The sequence below is a fragment of the Palaemon carinicauda genome, chromosome 17 (genome assembly GCF_036898095.1).
Source record: "Palaemon carinicauda isolate YSFRI2023 chromosome 17, ASM3689809v2, whole genome shotgun sequence".
NCBI classification, from domain to species: domain Eukaryota; kingdom Metazoa; phylum Arthropoda; class Malacostraca; order Decapoda; family Palaemonidae; genus Palaemon; species Palaemon carinicauda.
Window position 1 is genome coordinate 116,834,195 of NC_090741.1, and position 24,360 is coordinate 116,858,554.

The 24,360-nt window shown below is 34.0% G+C and overlaps 1 protein-coding gene across 1 annotated transcript in view; it reads right to left on the reverse strand.

Annotated features, from left to right (window-relative positions):
• LOC137656900 (uncharacterized) overlaps window positions 1-24,360 on the reverse strand; it is a 297,621-nt gene that overhangs the window by 41,622 nt on the left and 231,639 nt on the right. Inside the window, 2 exon segments of the mRNA XM_068391283.1 lie at window positions 20,127-20,495; window positions 20,497-20,698. Coding sequence (XP_068247384.1) covers window positions 20,127-20,495; window positions 20,497-20,586 — 459 coding nt within the window. The 5' untranslated portion in view covers window positions 20,587-20,698.

Sequence of the window (24,360 nt, forward strand, 5' to 3'; positions counted from 1 at the left end):
CTAGAAAATGGGGACCTATCTAAACTCTAATAGGCCTAAAAAGTTTGTATTATGTAAACGGATTAACTGCAGAAATAAATCTATTTGGAGGGAATAAGTTAAGGAAAGCTGGCACTATTTGATGAAGGAAATAAGTCTAGTAAAAATACAGGCACTTGAATGGAATATGTCGAAAGAAAGTGGCACTATTTGAGAGGGTTAGCTCAGAAAAATGAGGAGATATTCGAAGCAGATAACTCAGGAAAAGGTAGGGCCATTTAACTGGAATAGGGTTACATTTAGATTCATGAGTTTGAGATACCTGTCCCAACGTAAGGATTGGTTTGGAACAGCTGAGTTGAAGGCAAACAATTTGTTGGGTAGTCATATGACCAAATGGATGAAGCTATTTTAGTAGTGTTGTACTACATGGAATTCCTGGTATTGTGAAGGACATGAATGTTCTTTGAAGAGCCAAATCCGTTTGATTCATGTGATAAATGTTAAAGATGTGACAAAATATATTATCCCTTTTACATCTGCTATGTGTTTTCTTAACAAACTATTTTCGTCAACGTGATTATGTGCAGTGCTATTAGTAATAGGAACTAATTACGCATTTATTCTAAATTTCCTTAAGGCAGGTTTTCTATCTTAAAAGCTAGTTTCTGTCAAGATTTTATCAGTACAATACAAGTGGATGAGCAAGAACACAATGCCACCGAAGGAATAGTTATCTAAAGTTAAAAGCAGATTTTGAAATGTTCAAAGGGATCTTATGTTGACAGTATACAACGTAATACCAATGATAATGATGATAATAGGACGAGAAAGAAGAGTAAACCAATAATGGTCATTATAGTTTATATGAGGTTCTTGAAAAAAGAAAATACTGAAGATGATATATCATCCATTCATCATGGTCTATTCGACATTGATAACAGAGCAGAGTCAGCAGAATGAACATGAATGAAGACCATTAAGTAAGGTTTTATTATGCTTGAATTATATCAGTCATGGTGCATTCTAAAATTTACCGTTTTATTACGAGAGAGAGAGAGAGAGAGAGAGAGAGAGAGAGAGAGAGAGAGAGAGAGAGAGAGAGAGAGAGAGAGAGATTTAATATTAATCACTTCAACTATAATGAATTTCAATTTAATCCGGATTACTTCGAAAGATGGAGATCTATATGTAACTTATTTATAATCCTTTCATTATCATTTTTTATGGTCTCCAGGTGAGGCAGACACTCGACTTTATCTTCTAGGAAAATGAGCCTTCATATCATCGAGGGTAAACATCGTCAGCAACCCATCAAAAATCAATCAGTAATGTCTATTACAAATGCATTACCCTATCAGTTTACTAGCCTGTCCTGTGCACATTTTATGGTGGTCTATTTTGAACTCAGACTTTTATGTAAACAAAGACTAGATAGCTTTATTGGGTAGTTCTTTATACATTTTACATTTTTTCTTTACCTTTTTTTAAGAAGGAAGATATTTTTCAACTACGTATGCCTTCGATACTAGATCATGTATGAATGCTTAAAGAAGATAAAGTGAGATCTAAAATTCATTGATTGAGTGCCTTTGCTTATATAAGATATTCTAACAGTATACTATCTGGAAATTAATTTACAAAGAAATGAACAAATATCAGATAGTAAGAAAACAAGAAAGAACATCTGAAAAATGAAGCAAATGTCCAAAATATTAAAAAAAAATCCCGATCAATTATGAAGATCAACAACATGCAATGAGGTACCTTACAAAGCTTTATCAATAGACACTAAGACATTAAGGCCAATCATTAGCGAGGGAATTATTCACTGGATCATTCAAAATCCTTAGCCAACATTTATGTAACTTAGCGGAATGGATGGAGGCTTGAAATCTGCTGGCCTAAATTTAAACCACCTTCATTGCTTGATAGATTTGGGTTATCGGCAGCAATCGCACTGGTGCGCAGTAGTCCCTGCTTGACTATGAGGTGACTTGGTCACTGATGATACTTCTGTTTGCTCTAGAGCAGTTTATGTTACAACGCCTCCACTACTCGTTAACAATATTTAAACAAAATATTGTCCTCAACAATGAGACAGCATAGCTGCTCATACCGAGAGAGGATGCTTGTCCTTCATTATGAAATAATGTTATAGGTTAGATGTGTTTTTGGCAAAACCAATATATTTCTGCGAAGACGTCTGCTATCGCCTGGTAATTGAGAAGTTGTATTCCATTTTACTAAATTTCAAAGTAAGTGATATGAGATTGAATATTGTATTTGATGGATAGAAATTATCCCAATTTAGCCAAGATTTAATCAACGCCTGTAGCACCAGTATTCTAAATTTCTGATTAAGCACCGCAAATCAATTTAGGAATTTGGTCTAATTATATAGCAAATGATTTAAATAATAATTAATATAACATTTTTGTTTACGAAAGAATGATGCAGTTATTTCCTCAGGTAAAAGATAACATATTTTAGACAACTTTAGATAGTAGGTTGAACGATTCACCAGTTGTTTCCTTTCCTAGCTGAGCTATTTTCCCTCTTGGGGCCCTTGGGCTTATAACATTCTGCTTTACCAACTAGGGTTGTAGCTTAGTTAGTAGTAGTAGTAATAATAATAATAATAATAATAATAATAATAATAATAAAGATGCCCATGTGCAGCCGCCCATCTAAATATTACAATTATCATTATGTAATTTTCTTTATTTGTAGAATAAAGAAATTCTACCATTTCCTTGTTCTATTTGTATTCGTAAAAAATTTTATTTAAATATTTTATCCATCACTTTGCAGATAATGGAAAGCTTACGGCAGATCATGCATCATTGAGATTTATGATATTTTCGGTGTTTCCAGGAAAGAATCCAATACCAGGAAATATGAAACTTTAGTGTAGTAGAAATATTACTATTTTTTTCATATAATTCATTGATAATGGGATGACTTATCATTTTCTTTTATATGTAACTCTCATTTGCATATGTCTTCAAGTTTTATGACTTTAGCATTTTGACTATAATTATATGCCACCACTATAATTTAAATCATTTTTATTTCATTAACTTCTAGTAATTTTGAGTCCATAATGGAAACCAGCTTATAGATTTTACTTTCGTAAACTCCAGTCAGATAACACTCTCTCTCTCTCTCTCTCTCTCTCTCTCTCTCTCTCTCTCTCTCTCCTCTCTCTCTCTCTCTCTCTCTCTCAAAAACTTCGCATTCCTTAGTTGCCCAATCTGCATCTAATCTCGACCTTGACGTCTTTCATAAAAAGCAAATTTCCTTCCAGCTTTCTTTTGAAGGAAGCTTTTAAGGAGGCAGGCGACACTCGCGGATCCGGCTGCAATGCAGTGTTATTATGACAGGCAAAGAAGCTCCCTCGGGGTCCATTGGCAGAAGCTCTTTGTACTCGTTCAACTGTGCGGATAAAATAAGCAACTGTGGTGTTTGTTTGCCTTTACTCTGTTGCCATGCTTCTTTGTAGCTGTAAATTATGTCTGCTTTTTGTTAAAGTTAATTTCATCCTTGCTCATCATGAAAAGCTTTAGTTTTTTAATACGTTTTTTATTGTTAGGTTAGGCTTGCTTTTCCATGCTATTTATTTTTTATGTAGATAGATTATGCAGAATATTTTAGTACAGTACATTGAATGGTTGTAAAAATATTTTCCTAATGTTTTATGAGATTTTCTATTAATGTACATCATATCATATTTTTCATTAATGAGTACCTTTCCATACTCAAAATTGTTTTTGTCACCAAGAAAAATATGTAGCATTTTCACGATTTAAACAAAAATTGTTGGAAAGGGCATTACATTTGCTGTATATTCCCGCAAAAGTTAGAAATTTATTGCCAGAAGTTTACTTTTCTATATTCACAACACTATTCCACCATCCAGAAAGTTATGTAGCATTTTTGTATTGTTTGAAAACAAAAACAGAAAATTCATTACATCTGCAGGAGCTACATGTACAGTAGGCTATCAGTATTGCAAGGACCATCTTACTAGTAAATGACAGATATTCGATTAATCATGTATTGAAGATGATATAACATTTCTTATTTGGTAAAATATTTCTTTTTTTTTTATAAAAGCTATACCTTAACTAGATTATTATTTAATATAAAAATAAATAATAATATAGAAAAAAAATATGTAAAATGGTGTTTTCTTCATTTCCATTTCGAATCATAATGGTACAGAGGTACTCACTTATTTACATGTTGATAATACCAGTAAAAAACACAAGAGAGAGAGAGAGAGAGAGAGAGAGAGAGAGAGAGAGAGAGAGAGAGAGAGAGAGAGAGAGAGAGAGAGAGAGAGAGAGAGAGAGTATGAGCGTATGTCTATATTTCAGCTTAAACTCGAAAAGTTAATATGAAATAATATGGCACTGTGTTTCTATTAAATTCCATACTTTATATGTATGTGATGTATAAGAGAGAGAGAGAGAGAGAATATCGGAATATAGATGTTTAAATCATGATTCATTTATATTGAGGAATTTGTAGGTTCACGGGGAATATTTGTGTTTGTATGAGTGTGTATGTATGAGAGAGATAAAAACTTTAAATGAATGAGATAAAAAGAAACCCTCCTAAGAATCACAAGTTCATCCTGTTCCGTTGGTTTAAATCCCAATCTCCGGAGGTGGGTGTCAAAGCCAGGCATCTTCAAAGGCGACCTCCTGCTCCCACGCCCCTGGGAAAGCTTCTTCAACTTTGAAGGGGCAAAGAACCGCAGGAGGCTTGAGTCGAGGGGTGCTTTGTCAAAGGGGTGACATTTGGGTCGGTAGATCATATGGGGTGAGCTTAAAAGTTAAACCCGCGGGGGGGAAAACTTCTGTAAACTATATCTTTTCACGATATCACAGATGGGGCGTGTTGACGCTGACTTTGAGATTAGAAAATATTTTTAAAATTTTCTCGTTGCCTTTCCATAGTTGGTAGACGATTGCATCAAGTGGGGTATGGTGAATGTTTGGGTTGGATATCTCTCTCTCTCTCTCTCTCTCTCTCTCTCTCTCTCTCTCTCTCTCTCTCTCTCTCTCTCTCTCCGTATATATATATATATATATATATATATATATATATATATATGTGTGTGTGTGTGTGTGTGTGTGTGTATGTGTGTGTATTTGTATGTGTGTGAGTACCGTATATTACCGTGTAAAGGACGACCACTTGTAAAGGGCGAACCACAAAATTTCTTTTGAAAAAGGCCTTTTTTATCATTTACTCCCTGTAATGGACGAACGGCAATTTCCAGGCCAGCCAAATGTTACATTACTTTTCTCTAATTATAAATTTTACTATATAATATATTCTTTATTGTTGTTACTGTTATATATATTCATGTTTTTAGTTTATAAAATGAGCTGCATTCTGTTTAAGCAAGTGTAAAACAAACAATTCGTGAGTTTGAGCCCAATGTTTATGTTATTCACTCACTGTTTACAAATCAATTCCTATTCTCTCTCAATAGTTTGCAACTATAAAAACATGTTTTTGCAATAAAGATAAAATTAGATCGTATTTTTTTAATGGACTTACAATTAAATACAACTGTATAATTATAATGAGCATATATGATTCAAGTCAATCCTTACAAACTGCTATGTAAAATTATCTTTCGATAACTAGCAGTAGTTGTTTGGTAACCTTGCTACTACTTATACCAATTACCACAGACATTAAAAGGCAAACAACCATTTCCATATAGCAGCTGCTGCTTACCTACTAATTACAGTGATTTTCTATTTTATTATATATTTTTCTCCTTTGTTTAAATTTGTTTACATAATTTTATTCCTGTTTACCATAGTACAATAGCGATAAGATGCAAATTTGAGGTTTCGGACAACCGCCATCTCTTGGCAAATAATGTAAACATGTCTAGTTCTCCAAAACAAGTTTTTATGATGGAAGTATTGTGATAAAGAGGAAAAAAATCTTATTTCTGTTTTACTTAAACAGACAACTACATTGTATGATTGTACAAAATATATTATACGCTCTTAAGGCAATCCTTCCTAACTGCTATGTAAGTAGAACAAATTAATAACCTGTACTAATATGGAAAAATGTAGGTTTCAGACAACTATGGTAGCCTACCAACAGATTAAAACATCAGAGCTCGAGTGAATAAATAAAGATAAAATTACCGATATATGTTCTTATTTTGCTAACGTAGAGAAATATATACTGTAATTAAAATGAGTATATCATATGATTTTAAGTCAATCTTTCCAAACTACTCTCCTATAAATAAACATTATGCAATTAGAATACCCTAATAACAGCACAACTGAGGTCGAGAAACTAAATATTTTTCTTCAATTTCAGAAGTATGTCTCGTGTAATGAACGAACCCTTACTTTTTCATCCAAAAGTGGTCTTAAAATTTCGCCAATTACACTGGCCGACCAGAAGCTATTATCTTTGAGTTGATTCCCTCTTAGGTCTCTGATCCCGTGGTATAGATAGAATTCCCAAATTAAGGTAGTATGATTTATTGCTTATTTGAATATGAAACACTCATCTAAATGTGCAAAATTTATCAGATGAGTGTGTTTGTGTGTGGGCGTGTGTGTATTCACCCTTATATGTGTATACACATAAATGTATGTAAATTATTAAAGAGAATGGTAAACCACATCGTGGTTTTCCTAATATAAAGTAATAACAATCTCTTTTGCTCAACTGAAACTGTAAGGATATTTTTCTACTAAGAATATAGTCACCATACTTTAATGAAGGCTCTTATGTGATTCTCGTGAATGTCGAATTAGCAAAAGTTTTAATTAGGATAAAACACTATAATATTTTTCGATTTTGTATTATTTCCCTCTGATTTCAGACGCTGGTTCCAATGAAATATACATAAGATTATATTTCCATAAATTGGCAAAGCATTTTTCGCTCATTGAGTTATATCAATTAAAGGATTAATCATTAGTGATTGAAGGACTCCACAACTAACAGAGACTTTAATAGTTATAGTTTTGTAGCAAAAGGCTTTTTGAATATGCTTCGCTCCAGGCTTTCAGGAGAAGCAAACCTCCAAAAACATTTAGAAAATAAAAGTAAGTTTGTTTACATTCAAAATTATCACCACCCGGCCCCCAAATCTCTAGCCACACCTCTGGATGATTAAGGCATACGGTGAAATGCCCTTGCATCATGAATAGGTTCTAAAGTATATTGTAAGAATGTGATAAAAACAATATATGGAATGCAACCCCCCCGCCCCTCCCACACCCCCCCCCCCAAAAAAAAAAAAAAACCTGCAATGCTAAAGACTCATAATCCAAAAAGTATTCCATTGGAACCATTATAGCAATGATGAATTGGAGGCCCCACTTATGTATCGAATAGTGTGTTACTTATCATTGTTGAGTTATGAAGATGTGAATGGGTTAATGGAACTGTCAGGAATACAAATCAAAAGGCGAAGAATATACTGTTTGGAGATAATTAACGACGAGCGTGGATTGGTTGAATCCTGGTCCCATAGATTATCGGTCCTGGTTGAATCATTGATGATTATACGTTTTTTTTTTCTTTATTTTCACGTAAAGGGTGTGGTTTTACGGTTTTTTTTTTATTCATTCATGCAAATATTAATTTTGTTTTTACTTTCATATTTTATAATTAGTTTGCAGGATTATCCGCGTAATTCTTCCAACATAGAAATATGTACAAATAGTAGTAGACTTAGTTCCTGTGTGTGTACGTGTGTGTGTGTGCGTGTGTTTGTAGAGAGAGAGAGAGAGAGAGAGAGAGAGAGAGAGAGAGAGAGAGAGAGAGAGAGAGGGTGTGGGTGCGGTTGTACTAAACATAATTCTTCTGATACGAGAACATGAATTTTTGGAGAGAGTGAGATACAGAGACAGACAGACAGGCAGACATAAAACTGGCTACTGAGTAAATCAGACAACATAACAATAAATGTCAAGTGTGTTTTTGCAGATATATTTTTCTTTCTGTCCTTGAGAGAGAGAGAGAGAGAGAGAGAGAGAGAGAGAGAGAGAGAGAGAGAGAGAGAGAGTTGCACTGAACAATACTCTCTGGTCCTCTTCGTCTATTAGCGTGTTTTTTTTTTCCATTCGTATGAGGTGACACTGTTGCTTTCTTTTAAAGGACTTTTGCTTTTGGCTTTTGAGGTGGAACGTAGTCCCGACCGACAGCCCTGCCCTGCCCTGCGATGTTAGTGTTGTACAGTCGGCGTCAAAATTTATGGAACGAATTTCAGATGATTTCGTTCGAAATTCACTAACTGGCAACTGCAATACGTATCTCAAAAACTTTTTTTTTTCCTACACTGAAAGCTCTATCTAGCAAGATAAGGTAACATATGATGCACACATATCCTATCTATGATATATATAAGAATCATAAAAAAATTAATGTAATAGTAATTACTTCAAACAAGAAAAACGAAACAATTGTAAAATTTTCGTTCCACACAGGGTGACTAACATTACCAATGTATATTTCAAGCAGTGTGGAAACAAATATTAAATGTCATACTTGATTATCAACTATGTTAGCGAAGATGCATGAACCCATGCAAGTATCAATAAAATATAAAGGGAAAATCTTCGTAACATTAAACATAATCACCCGTGAATGAACTTGAATTCCACAGAGAGGTAGGGTGAGTTAGTCATTCTGATATTCGCATTAATGAACCGACCGTTAGGAATCTACTTCAGCTTTGGCTTCAGTTTTGACCAACGACACATACATAACATTATTTACCCAACTAATGAATTACCAACAATGGCCTACTAAAGTGGGGGGGGGGGGGGGTGTTGTTTGTAATAATATCCTCATCGCCATTCAGTAATACAAGTGCAAGGGTCATGACGCCAGTCTTCCACCATTAGCGAGTCGAGTCACGTCAAGTCAAGGCAAGTCATCACGCGTCATGAATCACCACCCTAGTTTAACATTAATTTGTATGGATATTTGAAGAAACCGTTTACACCGGAAGAGTCGAGTCAAGTCAAGTCATGGCGTGTCGCGTCGCGTCGAGTCACATATAGGGCTGGACCCATTTTCTACGTAAGTCACAGGGAGTCGTCGTCGTGTGATCATCATGGAAGTGGAGTTCCTAATAAACTTGGTTCGAGAGCGCCCTCCTATATATCATCCCAGTGACCGCAGCCACCGGGATCGTGATGTCACAGCTGCCCTGTGGAAGGAGGTTGCTGCTGAAAACTTTCATGTGTCATCCTAAAGTAGTTGTAGAATTTTTCTGGATGGTTCACCAGGTCTGGGAATAAATGACAGAATCTTCCAAAATCTGGCCTCTTGGTGTTCAGTTCATGTATCCATATTCGTTTTCTCTTCTCACGTCTGCGACGACGAAGCCACAACAAAGCAGGCACTTCAACCAAGGAACTTGCATCCATTCCGTATGAAATCAGACAGGTCACTGATACTGACTTGACGCGGGCTGACGCAGTCGGTGTAAACGGAGATGAGTCAAAATGAATCTCATCAAATGACGTTCATGACTTGACGTGACTTGACTCGCTTGGTGTAAACGCAGCTTTAACCGTAGTTGCAGCCTTCGGACGAACGCAGTGATCTTTGAGTGAAGAGCGTTTTGCCACAAAGTCTCCTGTTGAGTGGCCAATTAGTATATTTTATCATAATTATTGTCATCCTTTTTATCTGGAAATAAGCATCAGTAATTAAGCGTAAAACAACAGCAGACCTTTTCCATTTGAATGGTCAAAGTTAGTTCCAATAATTGTTTATATATATACAAAAAAAAAAATCGTAGAAACATCCGCGGCAACAGGATATCAATTTTTACCGTTGACAGCAGTAGGCTGGCTCCAATTGCGTAAGCAAGTTGGGGTAATGGGATTTGTAAATTAGCTCTCTACTTTCATAGCATTATACAGAAAGTTATCATGATTTCTATTGATAAAAAAAAGAAAACAAAATTAGCATCTAATTAAATGAAACACTGTAAATAAGACACAAAATGGTTTGAAAAAAAACAAAAACCCTCGTTAAATGTGGTTAACTGAATGGTTAGAACTATTTCAATAATCAAGGAAACATATTTCCCAGCTTATTATTTAGTAAATTGATTTGTTTAAATATCTAGATGATTGTAGTCTAAACGTGGTTTTCCATTGATTGGGTTTTATTATCATGAGCTATATATATATATATATATATATATATATATATATATATATATATATATATATATATATATATATATATATATATATATATATATATATATTCAAAAGAACCAAAGGGAAAATGGAAATAGGAAATATAAGATTAAGTTCTGACTAGTTCCTTATTTCTATTTTCCCTGTGTTTCTTTTGCATATGAACATGATGTTTCCCGGTGCTTTTTACGCATATATATATATATATATATATATATATATATATATATATATATATATATATATATATATATATATATATATGTGTGTGTGTGTGTGTGTGTGTGTGTGAATGTGTGTAAAATGTGTGCGTGGCGACTCCGGGACTCGGCATAGCTCGAGTATATGATCAAAACTTTAGGTATATATGTATATAACTTGGATTTAGATTTTTTCTCACACCAACTGGAGTCTTATTTATATTTCATTTAATCAGTTGCTAAAGTTTTTTGTGCTTTATAAAAAAAAATCATAATATTTTCCGATAGAGCAGTATAAAAGAAATGTACAATCACATGAGATCTATGGTTATGCTCTGACCATTCACTAGGGAAATGATTCTACATTCAAACACTGATACTTACTATCATTTAAAGAGGATGACAATAATTGGAATAAAATATACTAACTGGCAACTCCATGAGAGTTTCTAACGAACTACGTACGATGCATTTTGCCATTTGTTGCATCAGTATTGACGCCGACTGTACCAGCCCCCATCGCCCTTCCTCCCAGCAGCGAGGAGTCATGGCATAGTTAGGTCGACAGTTCCAAACGTGTGAGGCGTCTGTTATTTTATTAGAAGATGTTGGAATGGTTGCGCTTGTGTGTGTATTAGTCTGTGCCATCTATTTCCCTTACGCCAACGTATCCGTCGTTTACATACATAATCCCGAGGTGTCTACACGGATAGCAAAGTGTCCGCTTCTCTGACTGGTCGGGTGCGGAGTTGAACCCGCGCTACAGACTTCTACGAAGTCCGAGCTTGCTGCCCAAACCGACTCAGCCGTCGAGGCTCGGAACAATACTCTTCTGGTACGATGGTAAAAAGCAAGGCCAATAGAATTCTATTGGCCTTGGTAAAAAGAAAGATAACAGAAACTGAGAGAGAGAGAGAGAGAGAGAGAGAGAGAGAGAGAGAGAGAGAGAGAGGAGAGAGAGAGAGAGAGAGAGAGAGAGAATGTGCTTTAAGCATTCCTCCTGACATTCCGGGCAAAAGTCTTCTTATGAGTATTCCAATATCCGAGCAATTATAAAGCAATTTCCTTGGTCGGATGTCACTGTAATATGATAATAAAGGGGAACTTCTTAAAACTGAAACCTCATTACCACAGAAGCAAAATATTAGTATCAAGTAAAATCAAAAGGTTTGAGAAAAGTTATAAAGGAAAGGAAAATGTTAGAGGTTTGGAAAGGTATTGAGTTATAAGTGAGATTCATAGGTGATCATGGAGAGGTATGAGGTGTCGTTTACTAAAAATGAGGTAGAGAGACGTTAAGGCTAGGCTAATACTGAGATGTGCTTGCATATTATTATGGGTTATGCGAAGTTTCACCCAAAACTAACTCGTTTTTCATAAACTTTACATTTGAAGATTTTTTTTTTATGATAAAAAAAATCTGCCTCTTCGGCACCAAAGTTTTTCTGTTTAAAAACATAAAACCTTTGTTAGAGGTCCCTGTGTCGGGTAGAAACATATTTCCTATATAATAAAGAAGCAAGTACCTGAGTATATATATATATATATATATATATATATATATATATATATGTATATATATATATATATATATATATATATATATATATATATATATATATATATATATACATATATATATATATATATATATATATATATATATATATATATATAGAGAGAGAGAGAGAGAGAGAGAGAGAGAGAGAGAGAGAGAGAGAGAGAGAGAGAGAGAGAGAGAGAGAGATACACACACACACACACACACACACACATATATATATATATATATATATATATATATATATATATATATATATATATATATATATATATATCACATCACCCATGAACTATTTTACTGAGGGACAAAGGCCTCGTACATGTCCTTCCACTCCCATCTTTTTATGGTCTTTCTTTTGCAAGTGTATACACGCAAATTGTTCTAGTTCATCAATCCTCGTCTTCTCTTTCTTTCCCTGCGTCTTTTGCTCTCTTTTGGGGACGTATTCCGTTGTTCCTAATTTCCATATATTATCTGTTATTCTCAGTATGTGTCCTATATACGTATATTCATTTATGCATGTTGTTAGAATATCCTTTACTATATTTTCCAGTCTTATCCTCATTACATTTTTTGACTCCTATACTCTATCGATTCCTGTAAAGCGAATATGGCAGGGTTTGGGCGGGGAGCTGCGATGCCATATCAAATATTACCATCACGTTGTATCGTTTATGAAGGCAGCATATGCCATACAATGCAAATATAATTAATTTATAATAAATATGCGCCGATTAGTACATGCCCTCGTAATTTTCTTACTTTTAATAACAATAAAATGACACTTTTTTTTTCTTAAACGTGGAAGAAAATATTTTTTACAGTGCTGCCATAAGCATACCTCTGGGTATAAATATGTCAAAGAGCGTGTGTCTCCATAAAGACGGCTCAATCAAAACAGTCATTAAGGAGTCTGTCGCCCTACAAAGAACATGGAGGGAAGGGCTTGTTCCCGCGTTAGCCTTCATCCCCAGGCTCAAGAAATAGTTTATAGGATCGGGAAGTACTTTGACAAAGAAAAGGCAAACCATGGACCAGTTAGGGATGTTAGAAAAACATTGAAACGTGCCTCGGAAGCAACAGTGATACCGGAGAGGACAATTACCAGGATTTGCAAAGAAGGTAAATTAACGGGAGAGAGATGCGGTGACCCAATTTTCGTTGAACATAAGAAGCAGCAACTAGAAATCCTGACAAATTTTGATGATTTTGACAAGAGCGTTTTGCGTAGAAATGTTTTAGACTTTTATGCAAGGAAGGACGTTCCAAAGCTTGACTCAATAACAGCTAAATTAAAAGAGAATATTGCGTTTACAGGGTGCCGGGATTCTGTTCACAGAGTTCTTCGTGAAATTGGCTTTCGATACAGCGAGGTTAATGGAAGAAAATTTCTACTGGAGAAAGTAAGTTTTTAAGAAAAAAGAAAGCATCAAAAACCAGTGACTATAAATCCATTGTTTACTTGAACGAAACTTGGATTAACCAAAACCACTCTGTTGGGAAATAATGGATTGACATCCATTCAGAAAAAGCCACTGGTATTAAACCCCTTGCTGGGAAAGGTAGTCGGTTAATTGTTCTTCATGCTGAGACCGAACACGGGTTTGTTCCACACTGTGACCTGTTTTCAAGGCTAGAAACTATGGCGGTTATCACAAACAAATGAATCATACTGTACGCTCTTGCTTGAGGGTACACTCGGGCACACTGTTCTATCTCATATGTTATTTCTCTTCCTCTTGTTTTGTTAAAATCTTTATAGTTTATAAAGTGATATTTATTTCAATATAGTTGCTCTTCTTGAAATATTTAATTTTTCCTTGTTCTCTTTCCTCACTGAGCTATTTTCCCTGTTGGAGCCCCTCTGCTTATAGCATCCTGCTTTTCCAACTAGGGTTTTAGCTTAGCAAGTAACAACAACAACAACAACAATAATAATAATAATAATAATAATAATAATAATAATAATAATAATAATAATAATATTTCGAGGAGTCGTTCATTCCCCAATTAATTCCCACTATACCGCCATCATCGATCATAGTGATGGACAATGCATCTTATCTCTCTTTCCAAATTGATAAACAGCCTGCTACATCCGAAAGAAAAGCTGTTTTTAAAGACTGGCTCATCGAGAAAGGAGAAACCCCCGGAGACGGTCTCTTAAAGGATGATCTGCTTCCTATGCTAAAACAGCATACGTCAAGATGGCCACGCAAGTATGAAATTGACTTCATTCCGAGTGAGCACGGCCACAAAGTGGCAAGACTTCCTCCATATTATTGTCAATATAACCCCTGTGAATTAATATAATAATAATAATAATAATAATAATAATAATAAGGATAAGAATAGGGAAGTGGGGAATATGGGGAAAGGAAAAGTACCCCTGGATACATACCAGTTTATAGCTCAAAGGCAGGTACTCGAGATGGGAAAGATTAAGGAAACAGGGAGAAAGAGAAGTACAAGAGAAGAATAAAAGAGAGGGGAGCCAAGTCAAACAGTATGTGGCAAAGAGAAATAATTTTAAAATGTCGGACCTCGAGTCTCTTATAAGTGAAGCGTTACATCAAGTAACACCGGAAAATTGGAAAAATGCAGTAAACCATGCAGAGACTCCCCAAACAGAGGACACTTTAAGAGATTTAGCCACCGACAATTTTGTAGATTCTTTGATAAAAATCTAGAATCATCTGATGAAGAGGACTTATAATGAATAGTATCTAATTTATGTATTTCACTGAAATCATCAATGCTTTTCTTTAATTTTCAATGTAAATATCCCTTCATTCTTTTCTTTCTTTTGTAAAGTAAATATTCATTCAGTTTTTATTCAATTTGTAATGTACATATTTTTTTTTCTTTCATTATTAATGTAAACATTAATTTAGCTTCCAAATTAATTTACTTATACAAAAAAAAATGTTACGTATTCCTAATATATATAAGATGTGCAGAAAAAATCTCTATAATCCTGGTATTCTTATGTATCGTTATCAATATGACATTCATGATCCAAAACTATAATTTGTTTTGGAAAATCCTTACGAAGGCTGTGGAAAAAACATTTATCTTTTTATCAGGTATGACACTCAAGCAACAGTATCGTATATTTTGAAGATAAAAACGTGCGAAACCTAAAACAATATATGCAAAGTAAATTACAAAGCAAGAACTAAGTCTATGGAAAGAAGGCAAAAAAAAAAAAAAAAAAAAAAAAAAAAATTCACGGATACTCTTAATGAAGATAATTGGGTGTCTATATTACGTATAGATAATAAGTTTAATTGTTTTCGATAATTCTTTGCGTGACCCATGTATTTTTATGACACTATTTCTGTTTACCTGCCTAATTTTACTCGGGATCTCTCTCTCTCTCTCTCTCTCTCTCTCTCTCTCTCTCTCTCTCTCTCTCTCTCTCTACGTATATATATATATATATATATATATATATATATATATATATATATATATATGTATATTTATATATGTATATATATACTCTCTCTCTCTCTCTCTCTCTCTCTCTCTCTCTCTCTCTCTCTCTCTCCTCTCTCTCTCTCTCTCTCTCTCTTTCATACACGCACAGACACACAGACATATATATATATATATATATATATATATATATATATATATATATATATATATATATATATATATATACATATATGTATATATATATATTAACAAACGGTAGAGATTCTACAAGATAGAATTTGTGAGTATAGGCAGATAAATTCACAAAAATACAAGTTGATTAGAAAATGCGGAAACTCAGTTGTATGGAATAATCCCCCAAAAGGTCCAGTATATTGTCCCAGGAGACATTCGGACGTAAGGATTGAAAGGGGTAAACGTAAGCGGTAGGCCTTTAAACACTCCAGAGAAGGACATTTGGCACCGTAGGAGATAACGCCCAGATTGTCATGAAGTAGTCAAGAGGTTATAGTGTTGTTCACATCATTATTTTTCTCATTGCTCCTTGAGAGTAACTAGCTAAGGTTCTAAGGCTTTAGAAAGCCACCAAGTTTCTGATCCATAAATTAATACTGGTAGGACCATCTGATGACATACATATCTTTTTAGAGAGAGTGGCATTTTAATGTCTATAATCTCATTTAGTTTACCAAAAGCTCACCATCCATGCTTATACTTCTTTTAATTTCGGTCTCATATCCTGGGGAAATTCATACTGTCTTTCCTGAGTACGTATTTTCATTAACAATATGTGGAGGCTCGTCCATAATAATTATTTGTCATCTCTTTGCATTTTCATTTAAGATTATCTTGGTTTTCATCATCATCTCCTCCTATATCTATTGACGCAAAGGGCCTCGGTTAGATTTCACCAGTCGTCTCTATCTTGAGTTTTTAATTCAATACTTCTCTATTCATCATCTACTTCACGCTTCATAATCCTCAGCCATGTACGCCTGGGTTATCCAAATCTTTTAGTGCCTTGTGGAGCCCACCTGATCGTTTGGTGAACTATTCTCTCTTGAGGAGTGTAAAGAGCATGCCCAAACCATCTCCACCCATTCCTCATCATGATCTCATTCACATATGGCACTTTAGTAATCTCTCTTAAAGTTTCATTTCAAATCCCGTCGCTTCCACTTAACTCCAAATATCTTTCTTGGCGCTTTGTTCTCAAATATATTAGATCTATTGGAGATTGTTCAATTGTCATACCATGACTCATTTCCATAGAGAAACACTGATCTCACTAAACTGATATATAGTCTGATTTTATTATGTAATTTCAGTAGATTCGATTTCCAAATTTTACTTAACCTAGCCATTGTCTGATTTGCTTTTTTTAGTGTTTCACTAAACTCTAATTTTAAAGACCTTGTATTGGAGATCACAGTTCCTGAATAATCAAATGATTCTACCTCATTAACCCTTTCTCTCTCCAATGACATTTCATCTTCCATTGCATATCTTGCTTTTACACAATACTTCATTTCTGTTTTCTCTATTCAAATCTGTTATCATTTGTAGGAATCCCTGAACTGATTCCCTATACATAGCTATGTCAACTGCAAATTTTAGTTTGTTAAGGTATTCTCCATTGATTTTAATTCCTGCATTTTTCAATTCTGATTTCTTGAAATCTTCTAGGCTTGCTATCAATAATTTAGGAGAGATTGGATCTCCTTGTCTAACTCCATTCACAATGGGAATTGTTTCATTTTCTTTATGTAGTTTTAGGATTGCTGTACTTCATGTATAGATATCTTCAAGTGTTTTATATAAGACTCACCTATTCCTTGTCCATGAAGATCTTTCATTACTGCTGAAGTTTGGACGAAATGAAAAGCTTTCTAATAATCTGTAAATATCATTCATATTTGCTTATCATACTCTATTGATTTTCACCATTATATATATATATATATATATATATATATATATATATATATATATATATATATATATATATATGCATATAAATATATATATAGAATCAAAAGGTAGTTACGAAAGGAGGACCGGTTGAGAAGATTTGAATCTATACATGTAAGCGTCTGTTTGAATATATATCTAAAAATTTAGACGTAATTATTGACGGCTCGGTTACACAAATAGATGAATTGATAGTCCCAATTACGTCACAATTATTTTGAACCCTATTACATAAATTCCCAGTCTTTTCTTCAATTAATATATACTTAAATTCTCCTATTTCTATTAGATTTCCTTTCCATTTATTCGTAAAGAATATTAAACAAAAGAAGACATTGCAAGATGGCAAAATGAGCTCATAAATGTTCCTTACAGAGTATTGTGTTACAACAATTCCTTGCTTTCTTGCCCCAGATATTCCTCTGTGTATTTGTCTTGCAATTTGTTACCTTTCTTCCACTCTCAGAGCAATTGTGTCTGCGCCTTCTGTAATACACATTCATTTATTTGATGTAATACGATCCACTCTCTCTCTCTCTCTCTCTCTCTCTCTCTCTCTCTCTCTCCTCTCTCTCTCTCTCTCTCTCTCTCTCTTTCTTTCCTTGTCTTCACCTATTATTTGTTGAAAATATATAGAAATAAGAAAAAAAAGGTGTATTTTGAATTTACAATTTATCGTTAGACGGAATTGGAAGATTAGTTCGTTAAAGGTTATTAGTTCCAAAATTTTGCCGATTGAGTGTACTTAAGTAATTTGCAGCTCTACGTATATACAGTATATGTCTACATAATGTGTGTTAATACATGCACACTCACGCGCGTATATACACACATACAGAAATATATATATATATATATATATATATATATATATATATATATATATATATATATATCTATATATATATATATATATGTATATATATATATATATATATATATATATATATATATATATATATATATATATATATATTTGTAAAAAATGGCAGTCACTAATGTGCTTTTGTTTAGGAGCCTTACTTTTAAAAGAAATTTTATATATATATATATATATATATATATATATATATATATATATATATATATATATATATATATATATATATATATATATATATATATATATATATAATTTGCATGTGTACATATATACTAACTTATTTGAAAATAATCTATATAGGCATGTAAAAATAAATGATTATTCATATGCATGGTAATACTGTACTTGGTGTTAGTCTAAATGACTAAACCAAAAGATGAACTGCAGGTAGTCTTGTTTACCCGAGAATATTCTCGTTTTTATTTTTCATTCTGAATGATCAATTCACCCTGAATGAAAACAAAATCACCTGCCCTTCTAATAGACTCGCACCTGGCCTTTCTAGAATAGGTGTTAATCCAACTCTGTGACCATAAACAGGTTCATTAGTTTCCATTCAGGTGAGAGGACAGGTGTGTCTCCTCATTTTTCGAGGTTTTTTTTTTTTTTTTTTTTTTTTTTTTTTTTTTTTTTTTTTTAAAGATTTTCTGAGCCACAGGTGGACCTGTCTGCGCATAAAGGTAAGCTACGAAGGTGCTCAGAATGGAGGGAAATTAGTGGAAATGTCATTAATTAACCGGTTCGCTGCGTTTGAAAGAGAGAGAGAGAGAGAGAGAGAGAGATAGAGAGAGAGAGAGAGAGAGAGAGAGAGAGAGAGAGAGAGAGAGAGAGAGAGAGAGAGAGAGAGAGAGAGAGAGAGAGAGAAGGCTTCATTTAACTGGTATACTATGTTTATCAGATATAAGATAAGATGAATTCATTACAGAGAGAGAGAGAGAGAGAGAGAGAGAGAGAGAGAGAGAGAAGAGAGAGAGAGAGAGAGAGAGAGAGAGAAGGCTTCATTTAACTGGTATACTATGTTTATCAGATATAAGATAAGATGAATTCATTACACAGAGAGAGAGAGAGAGAGAGAGAGAGAGAGAGAGAGAGAGAGAGAGAGAGAGAAGGCTTCATTTAACTGGTATACTATGTTTATCAGATATAAGATAAGAGGAATTCATTACAGAGAGAGAGAGAGAGAGAGAGAGAGAGAGAGAGAGAGAGAGAGAGAGAGTCTCTGGGGTTTATTATAGGTAGAAAAAAAATATAAGAGCCTTTACAGTTAAGAGATGATTTTTCTTTTGTCAAATATAGGATTGCAGTGTATAGTTTTTAATATTAACGAGGCGTAGGAAAAGTTGATTATTTTTCTTTTTAGATATAGTAATGAAACGATTCAGAATAAAACATTCATGAGACTAGTTCAGCCTGATTAGTTTCGTCTTTTGAGATGAGAATGCAAAAACGCTTTCTCTTTTGGGGAGAACTATTGAAATATAATTTCAATTTTATTTTATTACATGGTGATCTAGTTTGTTGATAGAGGCTAATGTTCCACTCGTTATGCCATTTGGGATCGTCACATTTTTCTATCAGTTATGAAATAGAAATAAACACAAGAAATATACAATAAAAATAATTCTGAAAACAGTCTGTTCCTTTTATACGAAATGTAAAAACTGTCCTTCTAAAGATTAGGCGTATTTTATTATCTTTTTAAACTAACAATGTCAAACACAGCTGTTGGCAAATAAAAGAAATCAAAACCTAATGATATAACAGAGCCAGAAACAAAGAAAACCAATGCTATGGAATGAAAAAGAATAAGTGATAAATGAAAGAATTTTTTCAACCCCAGAATCTGATGGTCTCACCGTTGAGTGTGCAGTTACAGGATGTCCTTCGAGTGCGTAGTTGCCGTATCCCATATGATTACAGGTGCATCGGCAGGTACGCAGGTGTTCCTCCAACTCAGGGGGAAGGGGTGGCAGGAGGGGCTCCAAGGGGCCCAACCCCCCCTCCACAACACCCCCGCAAGAACTCCCACCTACGCTGTGGGAAGAGCTTCCTCCTCCTCCTCCGCCGCGCCCACGACCGTCACTCCACTGAGGCACGCCACGCCCATAGGCAGGTCGCGTGGGCGTAGCGCTGCAAATGTCGACGCTGTGATGGGATCCCGTGACGGCGACGGTGGGGATGACAGCGGCTTCCGGGCCGGGGCAATCGGGACCGCAGAGGGTGGTCGGGTGGACGACGACCCCCCCCGTAGGGAGGCGGGGGCGGGTGCTGGCGGTTGGCTTCTCCGTTCATACAGTAACTGTTGCTGCGTCGCATCGAAGACGGCGCGCGCGCGGGTGGCTAGCGGCGGCACCGCCACACGCCGCCGCCCACCCACCGCACGCCCATCTCCGCTTCCAGCCACCACCACCACAAATACACCATCACTCTGTCGGGAGAAATAGCAACTGGATGAAGAGGTTCTTCTGGAAGTCATTTAATACTTAGGCGAATTTATGAAACTAATGCGTTATTTTTTCATTATTTGATTCATTAAATGTATAAGTTTCTAATTAATTGATCAGAGCTTCCAGTTAATGATTTAACAAATGAACGAAATATCAGCAGTAAACAAATGGAAATGTTAAACAAAGTAAGTAATGCTATCAATGGATTGAATTTTTTTTGTGAAACTAATATGAATAGTAAAAAAAATGTACTATCTTTTAATTCTAATGGAAAGGACGTTGAAATTGGTTAATCTGGTAAACTACCTTTATTAAGACAAGGCTTATTTATACGGGATAATATGTTGAGAGGAATGGACATGAGCAAATCTTAGAACTGATGTCCTCACCCGATGGAGCGAGTAACTTGAAGATTAAACACTGTCTGATAAAGGCTGAACTCCTCACTCAATGGAAAGAGTATTTTAAAGAATTGTCGAAAGACGAAATTGGAAGAGAGTTTGAGCTGAAGGGGTTCGGAAAAATAATGGAATGATGTCGTTAATGTGATGGTTTTAGATATATGGAAGGTATTTAGAATGCTTGCTAATTTAAAGGCACTAAAAGTCAATAGGATTAAAAAGTGAGATGCCTCCAGAGAGAAGAAAGACTTGCCAAGATTAGTAAGGGATGTCTTAATGAAAGGAAGGTCCCAAAGCACAATCGACAGATATATAAATTTTTGTGGTATAAGTAGAAAGGTGATGGGGGTGACTATAGGAATTACAGGAAAATAACGTAAATAGTATTAAAAATAAGAATAAAGGAATAATATCAACTGAGCAAGCAATCCTAATTCCAGAAAGTTTTCTAGAAAAGCAATCATGGTTAAATAACAAAGAGAATATGTTCGTCTATTGTCTATTATGGGAAGTTTTAGGAGTTGAAAGAAATGGCTGCGAGTGACGTAGAAGACTCTCAAAAAAGTTTATGAAGAAAAATGTGATGCAATGTGGAGGAAACAATCATATTTCTTATGGTAACATATATGCTTTTATCAAAAGAAATAGACTTGAGAGTATTTGGTTTGAGGTTAAAGTGTGTCTAAGTTAACTACATTTTATATCTCCAAAAGTACTATATATATATATATATATATATATATATATATATATATATATATATATATATATATATATATATATATATATATATATCTGTGTGTATGTGTGTATATGTACAGTATATATATTTCACCAAACACGAAAAACAGAACAACGATGAAAAATATCTTATTTCAGCAATCTTTCTTCATCACCTTAATCTTCTATCCAACGAAACACGAGAAAATATAACTCTAAATGTATTCTGTTGTATGGCAGGTGTAAGATTAAGTAACCTAAAAGAAAACCCTGGCTCGTTGCCAAGAGATAGGGGGACCAACCCTAACACCAAAAACACCCTTATGCCATCATACCAATTACTCTGTTTACTTTAGACTGTGCCACATGGACTCTTATGCGGGGCAAGAGGAACTGAGGGAAGGAGGAAATATTCATGAATAAACGTGTGAAGAGTAAGGGAGAAAAGGCCTGATAGTGGTGAGGTATATGAAACTCGATAGTGCATTTAGCAGTGATGTGAAAGAAATGTACCTGATTACAGTAGATTTGCATAAAGGAAAAGATCGAAATGGAAATGATGCAATTAAGTAAGAATAAAAAAAAAAAAAGATGAGAGCAGTTAAATTCGTAACCTTGGTTGATTAAAAGTTAAATGACATATAAGAAGAAGGGATGGAAGAAGACAAAGAAGAAAGGGGGAAGGAAAATAACCATTAGAAATTAACGAAGAATAACAACACGTATAAAATTAAGCAAGGAAAACAAACAAATTCATTATTTAGGAAATAGTTAATAACGTATTTGGCACAACATGTAACAAAGCTATTCATGAATATCAAGATAATGAGGTAATTACCATGGCATGAAGATAATGAGGCTGTAGGGAAGGTTAATGAACAAATATCAATTTCAAGAAAAAATAAAGGGCCATTAATCTTATTTTGAGTTAATATACCTGCTTAAGACGACATTCCTAACAATTTTATATAAGATCTATTTTGTATCGAATTATTTCTCTATCATTTCTTATCAAATTTAAGGAAAACAGGAAAAATGCAACTTCTCATTTATGCAATACAAGAAATATCTAGATTTAAAACGGCGCTAATCAATATTAGAATCAAAGCTTCAAAATACATATTTAGACATATTAAGATTTCTTCGTCTTTATTTTTGTTAAACTGAATACATTATGTGAGAATAAAGATATATTGCAATGGATTTATCCCTATCCCATTATTCAGTACTTTACCTGCAATGCAATTTATGTATATAATAATTAAGTTAATTGGACTGGTAATATATGGGATGAAAGTTTATTATAAAGCATCCCAACCCTTTGAAAGATCTCACCTAGCACATTTGTATGAAATTGAGGCAACTCAATTAAAAGGTTTAAAGACTATTACAAATAAAGCAATGAATTTCATTACGCGTTTTAGAATCTACGAAAAATATTACGAAGGTTGAAATTCGTCGTTTTACTGTTTTACGGGACTTAGGAGTTGGAAAGGGTACAATCAATTTATCAAAAAGGAGAAAATTCGTCCTTAAGTATTTTAAGCAAATTTCGCTTTGTAGAATCTACGACAAAATATAAACTATTGACGTTTATGCAAAATCCGTTCCGTCTCTTTTCACGTAATCCTACTAAAGCATGGACAAGCACACATTCAGTCACTGAGCACCGGAAACAATATCCCCTTTGCTGAGATGATGTATAATTCATTGAGTGAAAGAGCCGCTGGAAATCGGTTTAAAAATAATCCTTTATAGCCGGAATATATAAATTAGAGCACCAGGTTTACAATAGTCTTTTTCTCCTATAACAATGAAACTCAAACAATGATATGGGATCGTTTGTGTTTGCGATATTTAGAACTACATACAAAATCACAATGTATGTAATTATTATTATTATTATTATTATTATTATTATTATTATTATTATTATTATTATTATTATTATTATTATTACTTATTATTATTATTATTATTATTATTATTATTATTATTATTATTATTATTATTAAGGTTATAAACATTTGGCGAGGAACAAAGTAAAATGCTACACATACTATAGTATAGCACATAAATAAATACGTAAACGACATAAAATAATGAGCTTACAATTTATGAATTCATGTCAAAAGACAAGGAAAGTTCAATGTAACACTAAACACTCTTCCTATTACAAATATTGGTATTGTTTCATAATTTCATAGAGAAAGAAAGGAAACAATATCTGAATATGAGAGCTTTGCGAGAATAAGTAGCACGCACTAACTCCAGGCAGGTTACAGGCAGCATGATTGGAGTTAAAGGGAGAAAGAATCTATTATCATATTATGGTGAAGGATAAAACGTTGTTGTTGAGGTAGTTCATTTGAACATATGAAATAGCATTATTAAGAGAAGCTATAATGAAAATAGGATTTTTGGGGGAATTTCATATGTATTTTGTTTACCACTAAAAGATCTTCAGTAAAGATACTACTACAACGGATGACAATATTTATGTTAATTAATTATTTTAGATA